Source organism: Amphiprion ocellaris, chromosome 24 (assembly GCF_022539595.1).
Source record: "Amphiprion ocellaris isolate individual 3 ecotype Okinawa chromosome 24, ASM2253959v1, whole genome shotgun sequence".
Classification (NCBI taxonomy): Eukaryota; Metazoa; Chordata; class Actinopteri; family Pomacentridae; genus Amphiprion; species Amphiprion ocellaris.
This window is the reverse complement of record NC_072789.1, coordinates 14,974,283-14,993,290: the sequence shown is the minus strand read 5'-3', so window position 1 is coordinate 14,993,290 and position 19,008 is coordinate 14,974,283. Positions and strand designations below refer to the sequence as shown.

The window sequence follows — 19,008 nt, the reverse complement described above, 5'->3', positions numbered from 1 at the left end:
AATATTTACAGTAATGACATTATTGCAAGAACGGAACTTATCAACTCACTTCAGTAAATAAAAAACAAACAAACAAACAAAAAAAAACAGGCAGTCTGATCACAGTGACAGAAGTTAGGCAGATACTTGAGTTGGATATGTGCAAAATCTTGTTAGTTTCCTGTATCATTCATTAAGTATCTACTTAAAAAATGTTAGGAATAGACCTGCATATTTACAGTGTTATTTTCCACTGAACTTTCAGAGAGCTTTTTTCTACAATTTCTTTCAAAATGTTGTATAATTATATCAGTCTAAGCACACATTCCACACATGTTTATTTTTGGTAATTGTTGGCAAATATAAGAGAATTAATGCACATACACTGTGGAATGAAATGGACATACTATCCATATTAGGGGATCCCAAGCAGCATAACTTAAACAATAGAAAAGCTGAGTTGATAAACACATGCTTGATTACATGTTCTCAGTCAAGTTGTCCCTTTCACGGGGTGTCTAGGAATCCAGGTGCAGGCAAAGACAGGCGGAGGATTCAAAATAATGTATTTTTACATTGCGGAACCGGCAGCAGGCACTGCTAGAAGCAAGGAGGCGAGTGGGTCACCGACGCAAGGTGGTCACCCAACTTGGCGTGAGGGAACCGACACAAGGACAGGTTGGAGGCCAGCGGCAGGTAAAGGCTGGCTGTGGGCAGGATCAGAGCATTGCTTGGAGACAGCTTGGACAATAGCAGGCAAATGAGTGTCTATGATCCGGCACTGTATGGAGGAAAAACCCGGGCTTTTAGTTTAGTTCAGTTTTTTAAATTTCATTACTTGATAAAGAAAAAATAATGATTCAATATAATACAAAAATAAAAGTTTCCAAAGTTCTGAATGAAAGGGAGGAGAAAGAAGAATAAACTTATGTAGTCTAATCTGCCCCTTTATATGAAACAACCAGTTTACAATGAGAATTTAAAACAAACAAAATTGCTATAATGGCCTTGCACAGCCACTCTCAAGGTGCATGTCCACTAGATCCGATTTTCCCGGATGTAGACACGCTGCATCTGAAAATCGCAAGCATGGAGTGTGGTCACAAGCGGGTCACAACATTGTCACATGACAGCGCTCAACAGTGGGCCACAACGTGGTCACGTGAGCGTGCTTTCAGCTTGACAGTCCGGCAGACGAGTCTGAATGACAGGAGAGGGAGAGAGAGAGAGACAGTGAAGGGGAGCCAGGTAGGGGCTCAAGCAGGGATCCTGACAGTTCCCTTCTGCTGTTTCCATTTATCTGCCTCAAATGATATCATCTATTTAAATCTAGTTGGACAACAGGTTTAAAATCATCCCATAATATTATCTTATGTTATTATAAACATGCATGTATAGCATTCTAACTTATCAAAAGTGGTTGACCTTTATAGGTGTACATGCTATTTATTCCACGCACATAAATGTGCTTCATATGCACAGAAATGCTTTTAGTTTTAGGTGTCCGACAGCTCAATTCAAAATTGTTTTGCAGACTTGAACATTAACATTCAAAAAGATTATTATTATGGAAATGGAAATTAAATGTGAAAAGCAAAATTGAGCATGAACAAAAACAAGACGACAGGACAGGTTTTTACAGACATTTGAAGCACACTGTGTCATTGTTCAACATCCTGCAAGCTTATAAGCTTTCCCTTGAATTGTCTATTGTTGTGCTCTTCATCCACAAAAGCACACCTTTAAGAAATGTGGTCTTTGTTTTATATACAACAACTAAGCCTCAGCTCCTGCCACTGAAGGACGGTATAAACGATGCGAAGAGCTGGATTGAAGTGTCTGTAATGAAAGGAAAACTGATTCTTTAGGCAAGGCATTGATTCACCTAACCAGTAGAACATAAAGCCTCTTTTTTCCATGTGGTTGTGCAACAGAAGATTTAACCGAGGGAGCTGCCAATGCCCGTGGGTGTCTTGTAGGAGTCTGGCAGCCATATAGGGATGTTATTGTCACATCTGGCAAAGTGAAGATGCCAGCATACTAGGAAGCTACTCCAAGTTTAAAGCCTCACTCACCATCTTATTCCACGCTCCTGCTCAGTACGCTCTGTCACTATCGCAGGTGAAAACAAGAACTCCTTGCTAAGGTTACTTTGCAGCTGACCTGCTGAAGCCTTAAAATCTCCAGTGGTCATCTAAAATCAAAATGTGGCTTGTCCTACAAAGGGTTGTGAACCATGGATTCTTTGGTTCCGTGCCACAAGCAGCCAAGTGCTTAGGTATTTCCAATTATCGGGAATATGTCGAGGTGGCCCTCTGTAATTAAAGACTAATCATGCTGGTGGATTCAGAGGTGCATCCTCATCAAGCTTTCATTAGTCTCTCTCCTTGTGTTGCCCAGCAGCAACCCAACCCCAGTAAGGAATGCTCAGACAGTCTGCTCCCAAATCAAATTTGGTCATTTTAAGGAGAGAAAAGAAAAACAATCTCTGTGTCTATTGTTGAGTCTAAAAAGACATTTTCTAAAAAAAAAGAAAGTTTTAGCCTTTTGAAAGAAGACAAAATATGGTCTTGAATAAGGCACAATTGACACTTGATTTGAGAAATTTCTTTAAACAATCGATCCATACTGAAAACATGTCGCACTGGCCTCACTTGTTTTACTAAATAAGATTTTTAGGACTCAATAATAGACAAAACGGAAGAGATGAACTGGCTTTTACAGTGTATAAATCTGACAATCTATTTACTGACAGAAAAGAATTGAATTGTATTGTGTTTGTGTAAGTTGAATTCATGACTTGCCACTGCACAAAAACAACAAAACAATAATGCAGATTTGTCTAAGCTGTATGAAAGCTCTACTTTCAAAATACAACAAAAGCTCTACTTTCCAAATATCCTATTTCAGCAGAGGCTATGTTTAATGTGTATGGATCTGCACTTGTTTCTCCTGGCAGCTTACACTTCAGAGCTCCATTTGAATGAAACTACAGGTGAGGTCTTGTGTTTGGAGAGGGAACGAGCAGCTGGATTGGCTGGTGGTCCTGTGCCCTGAGAAAGCTCAACCAGAGCACCGTGTGAGAGCACCTGGCTCTGCTATACGCTGCCTGTTTGACAGACAGCACAGACACCTGGAAGCCCGATGAGAGAGCGCAGTGTAAAAGCCACTGCTGTTCTACAGGGCCATGCATTATGCAGGAAGCTCTCTCTCTCTCTCTCTGTCTCTCTGGCCCCTGCTCTGTGGTAAAAATAGATCGACAGACCTGAGCATTCAGTTCTTTTTTTATGCTTCTCACTTTCGCTTGGATCCCACCAGGTGCAGCCGCAGTTGGCTCCTGCCTCACATTTCTTTGCCTGGATGTTTGTGTATCTGTGTGGGAGCTTAAACACACGTGTTTGCACACACTTTTGATAGCACGTGTACGTATGCATGTCAACCAGGGTTGTTTTATCAGTTTTCCAGTACACTCAGCTTTCAATAAAAGTGGGATATTAGTCTTGCGGTGGCGTTTGCAGTTATTAGGGTGGGAAGGATGTGGGGAGGATATTATCTAGCAGGCACTGGTGGCTTGGAATTTGTGAATCCTGTAAAAAAGCCGACACTACAAGGCTGAAAGTATGAGGACACTTATGAGTTTGGGGCTGTTTCGGTGAAGTCAGCTGTCTAAAGAAATGTCTTTTGGTGTCTAGTGTAGATTCACAGATGTAGATTGCAGGTAGAATCCTGCAACTGGCTGCACTTTCTTCTCCTCTTATGGAATAAACAAAATTTGCTTCACTATGGGACACAGCCTCTGCACTGCAACTTACCACATTAAAAATGTGAAGTTTTGCCAAACATTTGGACCATTCTTTTTTTTTTTCTGTGAATAGCCATTGTAATACTCATGCTCACCTCCCTGCATGCAAATGTTCCACCAAAGCCAAGTCACAATTTTGAGGATCAGGATTGGTTTAAAGAAATACAAACAAGCAAGAGCCACTTAGGGAAAACAGTAAGCAAAATCCAAGGGACAATTCTTTATTACCAAAATGAAAGTTGGATGGCATGTTTCATGCCTACTGCCAAAAAGCCAATCATCTGCTTTGCTACAGTTTATTGTTGCACTGACATAAGAAAGTGGCATGAAAATATGTGCCAACATAGTAGAGGTATAACTTGCATGGAAAAATGCTTTCTAAACCCTTTTTTGGGGCAGTCACTAAATCTTTTAAACAATTCTATTCAGATTTGCCTGCAAATTTAATCCATGCAATTTTTATGTTCTGGTGACCACCAAAAGTTGCAGCTATGGCTGTCTACATGTTCATTAATACAGGACATGGTCTTCTTAGGTCTTCAGTGGTAAGACTTGCCTATAAAGATTTTAGGAAGAACTTCAGTAGCTTGCGCTGTGACCTCAGCAACATCCATCATCTTTGGGATGAATTTGAACATCAAATGCAAATCAGTGCTTTGTCATCCAACATCAGTGGCCAAACTAAAATCCTTGCATCCAGTTTACAAAATCTTGCAGCAGGTTTACTCAGAAGAAGCATATTAATTGCCATGAAGTTGAAATGAAAAGTTCAACAATCACAAATAGAGGAAATTTTGGGCTTCTGTATATGTTAATCCCCAAATTCCAGCTTCGGTACAGGCAGAGTTTTTACTATCAGACAGTTTAAGATGCTATATGTCCCATCCTAGGGCATGTTTTTGTAAGAACATATTTCTAGTGTAACCCACTTCAGGGTATGTACACGTCACTACTAGGTTCGTAAGGAGCTGTGAGTTTAAGTAATAACGAAGCAACACAGATTTAAAGTGGTAAAGTTGTAACTTTTAGTTTTGCAAAAATTATTTTTAACAGTGTACAAAAAATACTGTGCACAGAACCATGGGCCCAATAACAAAAAAATGAAATAAATTGTCTTTTTCAAAGTGTTCCTTATGAGTACTGATCTTTGCCGATCCAAGATTTGTTCAAGTCAAAAGTCAGGGGGAATAGTCAAAAGTCATGAGTAAGTATGCAGGAAGGGTATCTTGTTGTTGGACAACAAGATTTACACGATCCTACCACCAGATCCACTTGCTAAGCGGTGTGGTGGACTTCCACAGTTCGTCATGGGAGGCTCGCCATCAAATGGATCGCCAGTCCGCCTTGTGGGATGACTGGTATTTCTCGATTCTTTCTTGCATCACAAAAAGACCTGACCTGTATGAAGAACAGGTTTATAATCCAGGATAATATGAGCAAAATAATCTAAATAGGTTTCCAGGTGTTGTACAATATTAAAACTTCCATTTCAGTTAGGAAAATGAAGTAGTATTGTTTACAAAAACGTAACAATTATTATTTTCCCATTAATCAATTCAAAACAGTCAAAATATAGCATTTTAACCCTTAGTAATTACAGTGAATTTTAATAATGGGACCACATTTTACTTATGAACTCACTAATTTATGAAAGACACATTACCTTTAAGGTAATACGTATAACTCACTTTTTCAGCATGTAGTATCTCTTTTTAACATTTAACTTTTTCATTTAAAATGAAAATAAATGAAACACATTGTTTTTAAAATGACAACATTGACATGTATTACAGCTTTGCTGCTTTTAACCATGTTAATTTACTTAAAATGAACTTCACTGTGAGTTAATCACAAAAGAAAATGACCATGCGCTTAACAGTGTAAAAGTTTCACAAAGTGCCTATTTTAGTGAAATATACAAAATCTGTATGAATTCTCTTTTTAAACCATAAAATAAATTCATTTTACATGAAATACATTCACCAGAAACAACATAAAATGTGCAAAAGCCTAGCATCATTCACCTCGTGGTGTTTTCCACACACACAATCACAGAGAACTTTTCAGAGCTAGCTTACCAAGGAAGGGGGTTTCTACCAGAAAACCAGGGCAACACAATGCTTCCCTATCGGTCCTCGGACTTCTAAAATGAAATTACACAGGTTTACATCATTGACAAATAAATTTGAAGTGTCAAAGAAAAAGAACCAGGTTTGCATACCCTTTTCCCTCGTTTAACACCCACACGGGAGAAAACAGAAGCCTGGGCTCCAGACGTATTAACTCGCTAGGCGAGAGTGAGTATTACAGAGCACTACTTCCGGTTTCTATATAAAATAAACTTCCGGTTTTCAAAATAAAAATACAAATGACTCAAAAACGCAACACAGGGACAAATAATAATTGAAATGAATAAAGATTATTAGTTAACCCCTTTTTAGGCGGGTTACACTAGTTATAGGTTTTTGGATAAAATGATTGCTAACGATACATTTTTTTTTCAATCTCCTATCTAAATATCAACAAAATCTACTAAACTGCTAGCAGAATGTTCAAATGAAAGTTAGAGTAGTACATTTTAATGTATAATTGCATGCATATGTAAGTATGCATCAGCATAAAGAATTACACACAGTGTGTGTAAAGGTCTCCTGTTGCTGTGTGCAAAGGCTCCCTGAAGACCATTGATCCATGTCTATGACTACAGAGGTCTCCGACTCCTCTCTGATTGCTATTCCACTGCTAATTAAACAGTCCTGCTTAACAAGTTCACATTGATAGCAAGGTTGGAAGGAAAGGTCACCCTCTCACACTCACTTCAAGTTGACATCGTCAATAATAACCTTGTCTAAAAGGACAGGTACACACACACACACACACACACACACACACACACACACACACACACACACACACACACACACACACACACACACACACACACACACACACACACACACACACACACACACAGGTAATCTTCCAAAAGTTAAAGAAGAAGGCAAAGTATAAGCTTTAGTACTGAGACAGATGGGTTCCAAAGTGCTGGTGTAGAACTGATTTCTTTTGTGCTGACCACTCTTACATAAGTGATCAGAATTTGATTTGTTTGAAGCATCACTGTTGGAAGTGAGGGAGAGCAATGGCATAAAAAATTCTTGACCACATATTTTATCTTTTTTTGCAATACAGTTCCAAGTTTTCTGTGTTCCCTTTATTGGAAATAATTTCAATTTTCTGCCTTTGACTGTTAATGCTTTGAAACAGATTTTAGACCATAATGGAGTGCAAAATTTCTCCAATGAACCTCCAACTAATGAAATTAATTTGGTGCATTAGCAACATTTTATGGTACTGGTTGTCATGCATGTTTCCATGCCATACATTTACATTATCCATAAACATTTTCAAAGGATACATTCACATTTTAAAATTTATTCAGTCTTGAAAACCAACTTGTAAAGATTTGAAGCTTGACTAAGATCAGCAATGCATGAATGTGGATATTTCACTAACTTTACTTTTTAGTCAGACCTTGCATCTTACAGCAGGTTGTAGAGGTGTTTTGAAACCTTTTTTCCTCTTGAAGAATTTACAGTGATCGGAGGAAATCTAACTTAAAAGATTAAAAAAATAATAATAATATGGAAAAGTAATGCTTCAATTTCCAACACCTTTGTAGTTACCCATGAGCAACAATGTGCAAGAGAGGATCAACCACAAAAAGGTACTGGAATCAACCAAACTTGGAGGTTGACCTTTAATAATGCAACAACAATGAACAAATATGGCGAACAACTTGCATACATTTGTCAGCCACGCTTCACTGAAGAGTGAAGTGAACAACACTGATCATCTTGTTATAATGACACCTGTCAAGGGATGGGATATACTAGGCAGCAAGTGACCAGTCAGTTCTCAAAGTTTATGTGTTAGAAGTAGGAAATTAGTCAAGTGTAAAGGTCTGAGCAACTTTGCCGAGGACTCAGTTGTGGTGTGTTCCTGGTTTGGAGTGGTTAGTACCTACCAAAAGTGGCTCAAGGTAGGACAACTGAGTCATTGGTGCCCCAGGCTCATGCATAGAGAGCAAAGGCTAACCTATGTGGTGCAATCCCACAGATGAGCTACTGCAGAAAAAACTGCAAAAAAAAAAAAAAAAAAAAAAAAGTGGTGACTGTCATAGAAAGGTTATTTTGACACAGCACCTCATCATGGCAACTCTGTTCCTTCATGGGATACCACTCCCTGCCCAGTGCAAAGGAATGATTTGAGGAACATGACAAAGAGTGCAAGGTGTTGACGTGGCCTGCAAATTGCCCAGATGAGCATCTGTGGGATGTGCTGGACAAACAATTCTGGTCCTTGGAACACCCCACCTTGCAACTTCCAGGATTTAAAGGATCTGCTGCTAACATTCTTCTGTCTAATACCACAGGACACCTTCAGAAGTCTGTCAAGTTCAGGTCTCAGTGAGTTAGAGCTGTTTTGCACCTATACAATATTTAACAGGTGGCGTTGATGTTGTAGATGATTGGTTTAAGCACACAGACATGAACAGAATCAAGAATCTTTATTGTCACTGTGTTTCCACACAGCGGAATTTCGATTTGTAACTCCCAACTGTAGATAAAAGATAAATAAAAGGCACACTATACACAAATAAAATAAAAATCCTCAAAATATCTAAATATGTAAACAGAATTAGTGCAAATGGGCAGTAGGATGAGTGGTAAAGTGCAGTCCAGTGCAAGACTCAGTTTTTTATTGCACATCGTGTGTCTGTTTGTGTGTGCAGGGGGGAAATGGATTGGACAGCTCTGGGATAAAAATTAGATACGAATTGTACATATGTAGTTTGAATACCTCTCAAACTGATTATACTTCAGTACAGTATGAGAGGTTTCAACAAGAAGAAAGTGCTCTTGCAGTATTTTCCAAGTGAGCCTGTAAATGTCCACAGAGAAACCCAGAGTCAGACACACAAACACACGACCTATATATACTATCTGGCCCCCTCATCATTTATCTTACAGTGGCAGAATCAGGATAGATTGGTTTAATTAGACTGGCCTTTAATGTAATCTGTTTAATCCATTTCTATCATCAAAGCCAATACCTGCCTCTCTCCTCAGAGAGTGGGATTAGCCTTCGGAGTGCATCTCAAAGCCAGCATCTCTGCTGTAAAAACGCACCCTCTGAGTCAATCAGATCTCCTCGATACTTACGATATTTGTACCTTACAACTGGTTGTGAAGAAAACAGTGTCTCAAGTGAAGTTTTAAAGGGTTAAGATTTAAGATCTTCATATCCGACCAGAGATTGCTAGCACTGTTCGACACAATCCCCAGTGCCACAGTGATAAGACGGGCGAAGACGTGTTCTCCTTTTACTCTCTTCAAGAATGGGAAGCGTTGATGTCACACCTTTAATGGAAAAAGACAGCACTGGTTTGTAGAAAGATTCCCAAATCCTTTGTAATTAGAAGTTAAGCTTGCAGGAATGTCTTCACACACTATTTTTCAAACTAGTAGTCTAAGAAACTGCATTATTAAAACTTTAGAAATTTAGATCCTTGTTTGTGTTGCATCTACTCCCAGATGTATGCTGGTTTGGATAAAAGTCTGCTAAATGAAAATGTAGAAGAAATACTGTAGCTACACTGTAAAAACAAACAAAAAAGAAAAATAAATTTTAAAAAATCTGTGGATTACTGTAATGTTCAAAAAACAGCATCATAAATCATAAATCCACATCATAAGATAAAGATTAATGATGTGGTAATTTACTATTTGCAATCCTTAATATACATATTTTTTCTTTAAATATCAACAAATATCTGTAATGTAACAATTTTTTTATGGATTTAAATACAGTTAAACAATAGTGTGTTTTTACAATGAAAAATTTTAAAAGAAGTAATTACCATTTTTATAACACATTCTATTTTTCATCCTACTTTTTTCTGTGATTTTACTGGTTATTTTTCATTTATAAACAGAAACAACATGGGCTTAAGGACTTAAGTTATGGGTCTAATTATACAATGACATATGAGGGCCACTGTAGATCAAAACAAATTATGCACCCTCATGACTTTCCATTACTAAAGTGGGAAATGTACAAAACTCAAAATCTCATTTATTCTCTGATATTAAAGTGGTGATTTAACAAAAAAATCAAAAATTTCCAATAGAAAACCTGAGATGTTCTCTGTGATCACAAACTGACTATGCCAAGCCAACCAGTTTGATCATTTTGTTCAATCATTTTGTGAAATGTAATTTTAAATATTCGTCATTTACAGAGATTTTTTTTTTTATGTCACCCGTATTCCATACAACTCAAATTGAATGGACAACAATCTAATTTTGCATTTGTCTATTTGATAGTTCTCTTAGCTACAAAATAATCAGGCTGTATGTATTTAGAATCATCCTGTTTCCACAGGAAAACACAAGTTTTTTGGCTACGCTCTTTCTCTAACTCTACATTTATCTAGATATTTTTGACTGAAAGGTATTTTTAGGACATGCACTATACCCCCCACCCCCACCCACCCCCCACCCTACACCTCCCACTGCACCTGCCTTCATGAATAAGCTCATTTTATATACAGTATCTGCAATAATTTCTCCTCCAAGTGTGACTTACCCATGTGCTTGCTTTTCAGGAGAATTCCCCATACAACATTAGCAACCCTACTCGTCACAGTCAATGGAAGCATTCCCATAGCTGTTTTCCTGTTTGTTTGTTTGTTTGTTTGTTTTTACTGTACCTGCAGATATTAGAACAATACATGAGACTGCTTGTCTGAGTCCAATGACTTTGTCAATGGCTCCTGCCTGTGTACAGAAAACTGTGTGAATGCTGTAATAACATTCAAGTGGTAAAGATGATGATGAATTGGTCATGTCTGGATAAACACATGTATGTTGTCTTTCACAACATGACTTGAGTGCAGCTGATAGGTTTGATCAGAGCTGATTGATTAGATGGCACAAGGCAGGGCTGCACAGTGCAACATGATGGGGTTAAGGACTGGTTCTTGTACGGTGTCTGAAGTCACCTGACACCCTCCCACCCCCACTTTGTTAACACAAGCCCTATTGCAAAACATATCTGACAATGGATATTGATCAAGCAAACGTGAAAGATCAATGATTGTGGATTTGGCAGAAAATAGATGGCCAAAACTGTGTACCGGAACTGTGGAAAAGATACCCTGCTTAATTCTCATCTTGGAACCGAAATGTAAGATTTACCGAGTTTTATTACTCTATCACAGTCAAAGTGCTGTTGTAGCAGGTATATTTTGTCATCTTGATCAGAGCTTTTAGCGGCACATTTGTTTTCTCTGAATCCTTTTTCAGTCATGGCTGATGCTGCATATTAGTGTGTGAAGAAGATAATGGGACTTGCTTTCCAAGCTTCCATATTCAGCAATATTTAAGCTTCCTTTCAAGTACTTTCAAGCATTCAGCATCATATATCTGTAGATGTACTGCCATCTGCTGATTTTTGCATGCAAGTACAAGCAAGTGCATTCTATTTTTGGAGAAAGGAGCAATAATTTGTCGTCGTCATCAAAAGCTGGGGCGTATGTTATGTGCTATGTTTAAATATACCCTTCGCGCATTATCAATTTTTCTTCCTTTTTCCCTCTTTCCTGTCTTTGTCATCTGTCTCTTTTGTATTTTTCTCACTCATTTTCTCATCTCTCTCCCTGTTGTCTCTCTCTCCTTGTCTTGTCCCTCTGGCTCCCTCTGTTTGTCTGTTGGTCTCTACATCTGTCTGTCTCCCTTGTTTCACTCACCTGGCTGCACCTTGCTGATTGCAGTAATGCACATCAGCTGCAGTAATTACTTCACTCTTTTCACCTGTTCTCTACTTCACCTCCTGCTATTTAAGCCCTGTGCTTTCATTCACTCCTTGCCGGATCATCGACCCACATGCCTTCATGGACTCTATTCCCACATGGCCTCTGTTTTCCCCTCCTCTTGATTTCCCTCACTTGGATTCCGTCTTCTTTCGGATTCTCGCTAGCCCTGCTTATGTCTCCAGCCAGTTGCTCTGGTCTCATCTCTGTTCGCCCCAGATTTCCTCAGCCTGCTTCCCTGCCCCTTCTGTTGTCAGTTCCCCCCCATCTTGTAAGTATCCTTCCTTAGCTTAGTTTTGTTAAGTCAGTTTAGTGATCTTCCATTTTTGAATTCATAGTGTTTGTTAGTAGTGGTTTGGTTTAGTTTTGTTTCCTCCAGTTCAGTTCTCCATTTATGTGTTGTTTTAGTTTTCTGATTTAATAAAAGTCTTTCCTTCCTTTGTAAAGAATATTTGATTTCCATTGTGGAAAGAATGCCACAAATGTGTACGTGTTCATCTGTTACATCTCCCAAAGGTGGCTACTTTGATGAGTCAAAAGTTTTGAATACATCTTGATTTCTAAATAGATTTTTTTTTGGACTTAATTTGTTTATTTGTTCTATGCTTTCATTTCAGAGTACAATGAGACATTAACATGCATTATTTCCAATAAAAAACTGGAAAACTAGGTTGTTCTAAAACTTCTTAAGTTTTTTGTTATCTGAGTTATACATGTCACCTCCTTAACATCATGTGACGTATTTAAAAAAAAAAACTCATAAAGTCTGACCAGCAAAAACTGCTTTTGGAAATGTTAAGGATAGGAGAGAGCTAAACCACAAAAATAATGTTTGCACTCTCTGTCTATGTCAACTGAAGGTACAGTGCTTTTACCATTGTTTAATTGCATGCAGTAGTGTTTTTCGGACTACGGAGCTGGACCATTTTAGCCCTGATAGTTAATGTGTAACTTATAAGTGAACTAAGGGCAAGTTCACAGTGCAGAGTCATAATATTTGGTCAGACAGGCAGGTTGGAGGAACTAACAGTCTGGTGCAGAAATATGGCTGTACGTGCCTTTGAGGGTAAAGATCATGCAGCTGCTTACTGGCAGTTCAGAGTAACACCGCAAGAACTGATCAGCAAGATTATGAGCTCTATGGATAAAAAGGTATGTGTGCATGTTTAGCATTTTAATATCCTGCAACATACATGTACTTTTTTTTTTTTGCTGGTGGAGTAGCCTATTACTTCTAAATCCTGTTACATTAAGCTGCTTTACCATTCAGCCAGTAATTTTCACTAAATGCTAAAAGCACTGAACAGTTTCCTCCTGCATTCATTAAAGCAGAAAACTTGTCTCTGAAACGCTTTCAGACACCAAAACAGTTCAGCCTTGCCTTGGATGTGGGCTGCGGTTCAGGGCAAGGGACAAAGCTTTTGGCTCCGTACTTCACCAAGGTGGTTGGAACAGATATCAGCCCAGCCCAGCTAGAGATGGCATCAGCCAATAGCAACCCTCCAAATGTTTCATACAGGTGAGGGGGTAGAAAAAGTGTCATCAAGGTTATTTCGTCAGGCAAAGGTTGCAATTCAGCCTTATCAAAGGACTTCATATGGTCATTGTGTTTTTTTAAGGCCCAATTTAACTGCCACAATCCTTTTGGGACACTTTCTGGTTGCCATTGTTCCAAATGCACTTTTCAAACTAATTTTTGACTATTGTTCACAGAACTGTGAGAATTGGTTTTATCAGTCACCCCCTATGAAGTGTAATCTAAGCCATAAATCAAGGGCCAGAGTTTAAATGTTAAAGATCTTCAAAAAAATTACCAAGAGAACTCAGCAGCAAGATTTATTGTTGACAAAAATCCAGGCGTAGTTTTTAGCAGTGATTAACACCCCCAAGATAAACCAAAGATGCTGAGTTGTGCACTATCTCTTATACTGTGAGATTTGGTCATTTTTCCACACCTATAGAACGTATGATAGGAGTGACAATTTTGACACTATTCTACTCATGATGTAAGGTTATCATATTTCACCCCTAGATCACTGCCTACAGAAGACATTATACAGAGAACAAGCCCAGACATGTTCAAACTTTTGCTTCAGTCTCCTGTGCACTTATTAGGTTATCATTTTGTGACACATTTCATGCATCTTACACCATTGTGTATTGCTATGTTTCTGATACACCTCTTTTGAGTTTTATTGCTTAGGTTTACACCATTGTTTTGAGTTAACCATATATCGTTTTCTGAAAAGCATGATTTGTCTTTACACCAATAATACATGTTTTACTTTATGATCTTCCAGCTGCATGTGTGACACACACACAATACCATCAAAACGTCAGTGATTACTAGAACCTTCATCATTATGTAGTTCATACATGTCTTGACTCTTCAGTTTTAATAGCATTTGCCATAATTATATCATCTCTTACTTTTAGTATATTGCACCCAGAAAATATTACACTACTTTACTACTAATTTACTTTACTTTACTATTGTCTGGTACTGTCTGCAGCACCAAACAAGAGTTTGAATTCCTGTGGTTAAAAATTATGTTACAAGTTCACAGTAGCAAACCACACAACTATGGGATAAGAAACAAAAAACAAACAAAAAAATGGTTGCAGTGTTCTTGGAGACCTGCAAGGTAAATGCAATTATCGGTATTATGATATTAATCTTGTAAGTATGCAACTTAATTCAAATAAGAACAGCAAATTAACTTCCCTCTTAATTTATTATACTGCTATTCATATTAGTCACAAAAGTCCTACTGTAAGCTACTTTTAAATTTTAATATTAATATGTTTTGGTATTTCTAACTTTCCCCTATTTATCCACACTGTTTGCCAAACTCTCTGCAGTATATCTCCATTGGCTTTAACCCTTTTTATTCCTCCCTTTTCCATACCTCTGACACCGCTCCAACCACCTCAACCTCAGACAGTGTCCAGCAGAAGAACTACCGTTTGCATCTGGAGAGGTGGACCTTGTGACGGCCATGACAGCAGCCCACTGGTTCGATCGCCCGCGGTTCCTCCAGGAGGCTGATAGGGTGCTGAGGCCTGGAGGCTGCATGGCCCTCCTGAGCTACACCTTGGATATGGAACTGGAGTACAGGGATATCTCCAAAGCTCTCACTGATGTCTGTAAAGAGGTCTGTCCCAAACATCAAAACCTCATTATCACATTTAATATTCAGTATTTGTGTATATTGATTAGAAAAAAATCCAACATTTCTTTTTTCATTAGTTCTACAATGCCCTGCTTCCGTTCCGAGATCCCTATCTGGGACCAAGCTCTCAGAAGCTCTATGCTGATATGTTTGAGTCCTGCTCTTATCCAGACAAGGAGTGGTATGTGCTGACTGATGCTGAGTTCGATTTTATGTGCATAATTGAAAGAGTATTTGGTACTAATTAGCAGCTTTCACATATAACACATAGATAATTTTTTTTTTTTTAATTACATATGTCTATGTAGATTCTCAGTCATTCAGTAGAAGGTAATGTCATTTGTTTTTGGTTCTTAAACATGTTTCAGGTTTGTTAGTGACCCCAAACTAACAAGAAATAAGACAAAATGAGAATGGTTGTGAAACTGCCTGGCGAGGCACCTCAGACCTACATTTTAAATACCTAGTAAATGTGTCATAGACCACCCTCCTCTGTTTAGAGTATGCTGTTACAGTTAAACATTGATAACTTCCTTCAATCCACCCTTAAACTATCTGTCATTTCTGTCCAGCTTGTTAACGCCCAGCATCCGTTATTCTTCAGATGCAGGTGGTCTTGTACTGAGGACCTGAACTCCTGTATTGCATCATAGGCTTGTGAACAGAGCAGTTGCGTTTGACAAAAACTGCATCACCCTGATGATAAAACAACCAGACACAAGTTAAGTCACAGTCTATATATAGTTCAAGTATTTGTTGGTACTGAGGAAACATCTTGAGAAATGAAAATTCTTTCAGAACCAAAAAAGAATTCCAGTCACCTTCTACTGAAGCACTTAGGAAGACTCATTTATTAGCATACATCCAGTGAGCCCATACAAATGTGTGCAGGACTGACCGTCTGCAGGTAAGAAGGACCCTGCCATTGAATGGATATGTTTGCATGGTGGAGACCTTCTCCAGCTACCAGAAAATGAAGCAAAAGGACCCTGCTGGAGCTGAACGTCTCTCTAATGACATCAGCAACAAGTGAGATATTAACCTTCAGCTCATCCATGAGTCTAATCTTTACCCTCCTTTCACCTGGCACTGAGCAATGATCTCCTCATCTCTGCCCTAAATTAATTTATCATTACCAAAAACTGTTAGAAAATTTTTATCTCTGAATATTGTCACAGTCTTGGGTATTAATCAGAAAATCCAAATATTTCTTGACTAAGCTTAACTGTTGAGCTTTTACTGCTTTGATAATATAGCCACCATTAATTCCCCTGCCAGTGACAGGACAGAATAGCCCTCCATGCACAATATATGAGGAGACAAGTGCTAAGCCATAACTTTCACATGGAGGACAATTTACAGTTTAGGAATATACATACTTGTACTCTCTATCTCTTGAAAGATTTTGACCTGTGTTTTCTTCTTTGGTCTTTGCTCCACTAATAATTCCACTGAGTTTGATTTCATCATCAGTACACCCAATTACCATTCTGTCTCTTTCATTGCAGGTTGATGTCTATCATGAAGGTATCTTCTCCTGACACAGAAGTTACGATGGTTGTCAACTATTTCTACTTTCTGGCATTCAAACCTTCATAGTTCTTTTGTTTTTTGCCACCTTAAAGCAGCCAATGTCCCGTTATGGCCCTTTGTAGAATTCACTCTCACAAAAAACGATAAAAATAAATAAATGAAATTCCTAGAGGATGTACTTTCTTAGAAAATCAAAAGCAAATTAATTTGGTGCATTTAAAAACAGTACAAGTTCAACCAAAGTGCTATACAATTAAAGTAGCAAACCCAGTAAAACACAATGACACGTAAAACAACAAATGTTAATAAAAGAAGGCAATAAAATGGGAATACAAAGGTACAACACAATATATATTTACATGTTTGTTTTGTAACATTCCATGCCACAAAATACATGGTTGAGAAAACATGATTAGTTATTTTCTGCATCATCAACGTTTTTTGTTAATGTGTCCTCAAAAATGAGACTTTTCATTATTGCTTCTTACTACTTGTCCAAAATTGCAGTTTCACAATCAATGCAATGCTGATAAATAGCAGTGAAAATTGTAAGCTTTTATCTTTAATAGTTCCTGGGATACTGTTGTTTAAGCATTGCCTCAAATTTCAGTGTGTGTGAAAAAGTGTGCTGAAAGTCGACAGACAATATGTGACATATCAAGTTAACATGTTAATAATATCGTCATAAAGATCCATTTTTTATATATATTTTTTATGTAAAATTTTAAAGCCAGTCAGAGAAGGTCAAGCAGAAATTGTGATGGAATTTTGATGATTTGCCATCGAATGACCCAAGTGTTTCTTTCATATGAATGTAAAGTGTTTCAGACATTAAGGGTAGCCACCTAAATGCTTAATCACCTTTTTGTGTCTTGAGCTCAGAATGACAGTAGTTGAATAGTGGTAGTAAAGGCAACTAAGTAACTTTTCAAAGGATTTGCAAGAAATATTGGAATTTCACTTTTGCTAAGAGTCTCTAACTGATGAATGGAAGTTTTGACAACTGTGACAATCACTCCAATATTTAAAAAAAAAAAAATTTTTTTAAAAATAGCAGTTGCGAACAAGGGTGCCACCAGTCACCCAAAGGTCCAGTACACAGAATGCTCTCAGTCCTAATTTTATTTCTTTAGTTTTTGTTTTCTGGTTTTGACAAGCTCGGTCAAAAAGAACTTCAAGACCTCTTATGTAAATGTGAAACAAAGATGGAATGAAGTCAAATTAATTAAGTTTATGAACAGAATGAACACTAGATGAAGCTCTGTCATAAACTGATGGATGAGAGCCCAGCTGAATTCTACTGTCAGACTCATGCACAACTAAACATCTTAATCTTCATTTAATTGAACGTACCAGGTCTAACAATTTATAAATGTCAGTGTCCAACTGCAATTAAAGCAAGCCACTAGTCTCTCACGGATATTGTTGTTGTTGATTTCATCAGGGATATTTGATTTATTTGAACAGACTTTCAACTGCTTTTTAATTTCTTGCTATTCATATCCAAAACTTTGGTATTTTGTGTAAAATAATAGGATTCAATCATAATTTTAAATAAAATACCATGTTCATCTTTGTGCAGCTCCCTTTTTCTCTCATCTTTTCACCATTTTCTTGTCTCCCTATCTCCCTGTCTTCACCTCCCTTCTGAACTTGTAAGAATCATTCATCTAGTCATCTGTGTTTCCTTGAGTGTCTTCCTCTCTACTGCTATGTGGGCACAGATTGTTTAGGGCCATGAGAACAGATGGTAATTAACATGTATGGCCTCCAAGTCCCCTGAATCTCAAAGAACTTTATTACCTTGACATTTTCATTAGGGTCCTCGCACCACAAAGTGGTGCGAGGAATCTATTGAAATCCTAGGAATTATTGTTAGGGTCTGAGCACCAACGGTGCGAAGACCCTATTGAAATGCAAGGGTTTATTATTATTATTATTATTATTATTATTGTTAGGGTCCGAGCACCAACGGTGCGAAGACCCTATTGAAATGCAAGGGTTTATTATTATTATTAGGGTCCGAGCACCGAATGGTGCGAAGACCCTATTGAAACCTGTGGGTTTATTAGGGTCCGAGCACCGAATGGTGCAAAGACCCTATTGAAATGCAAGGAATTATTATTATTAGGGTCCGAGCACCGAATGGTACGAAGACCCTATTGAAACCCGTGGGTTTATTATTATTAGGGTCCGAGCACCGAATGGTGCGAAGACCCTATTGGAATGCAAGGAATTAGGGTCCGAGCACCACGAAGTGGTGTGAAGACCCTATTGAAACCCTAGGAATTATTAGGGTCCGAGCACCACGAAGTTATCATGATTATTATGTCACCAGAGCACCTTTAAAATAATGGTTGTAACCTTAAAGAGTTTATTTAAATCATTAAACTAGATTTTTTACTTTAGATGTCCAATGTTTCATCATCAAAACTTGAAAACTTCTGTTAATAACTGTGGTAATTTTTTTTTTACATATAACACATAAAACTCCTTTTTAAATAATGTGGAAATTATTTGGTTGAAGATAACTTCACCAGAAGTTGTTGTAAACTAAAAACAGTTTTCTTGTTGTGTAGCCAAAGCATTATTTATTTATTTTTTTTTAGATTGTACTGAATGTTTGAAATAAAAACATTAATTTT

The 19,008-nt window shown here is 37.8% G+C and overlaps 1 protein-coding gene and 1 long non-coding RNA gene across 3 annotated transcripts; one reads left to right on the top strand and one right to left on the bottom strand.

The window, feature by feature from the left end:
• Window positions 1-3,988: 3,988 nt before the first annotated feature.
• Window positions 3,989-10,308, bottom strand: LOC129348242 (uncharacterized). 2 transcript variants are annotated; one of them, XR_008600711.1, is made up of 3 exons: window positions 6,003-10,308; window positions 5,860-5,924; window positions 3,989-5,179 (listed from the first exon to the last, which is right to left on the bottom strand). It is a non-coding gene; the product is annotated as an uncharacterized LOC129348242 (long non-coding RNA). The 2 variants fall into 2 exon arrangements; XR_008600710.1 differs by having other exon boundaries at window positions 5,860-10,308.
• Window positions 10,309-12,638: 2,330 nt separating this feature from the next.
• LOC111563024 (putative methyltransferase DDB_G0268948) lies at window positions 12,639-17,940 on the top strand. The gene is made up of 6 exons (XM_023261899.3): window positions 12,639-12,809; window positions 13,016-13,176; window positions 14,599-14,812; window positions 14,908-15,011; window positions 15,722-15,859; window positions 16,339-17,940. Exons 1-6 carry the CDS (start codon window positions 12,702-12,704, stop codon window positions 16,427-16,429), a joined length of 816 nt encoding a protein of 271 aa, XP_023117667.1. The 5' UTR covers window positions 12,639-12,701; the 3' UTR covers window positions 16,430-17,940.
• Window positions 17,941-19,008: the final 1,068 nt, after the last annotated feature.

Bases quoted from the DNA above. Each gene is read 5' to 3' on its own strand.
- LOC111563024 (XM_023261899.3), top strand. From the start codon at position 12,702: ATGGCTGTACGTGCCTTTGAGGGTAAAGATCATGCAGCTGCTTACTGG. The intron at 12,810-13,015 runs GTATGTGTGCAT...AAACGCTTTCAG, and splicing joins TGAGCTCTATGGATAAAAAG to ACACCAAAACAGTTCAGCCT. The intron at 13,177-14,598 runs GTGAGGGGGTAG...CCTCAACCTCAG, and splicing joins CCTCCAAATGTTTCATACAG to ACAGTGTCCAGCAGAAGAAC.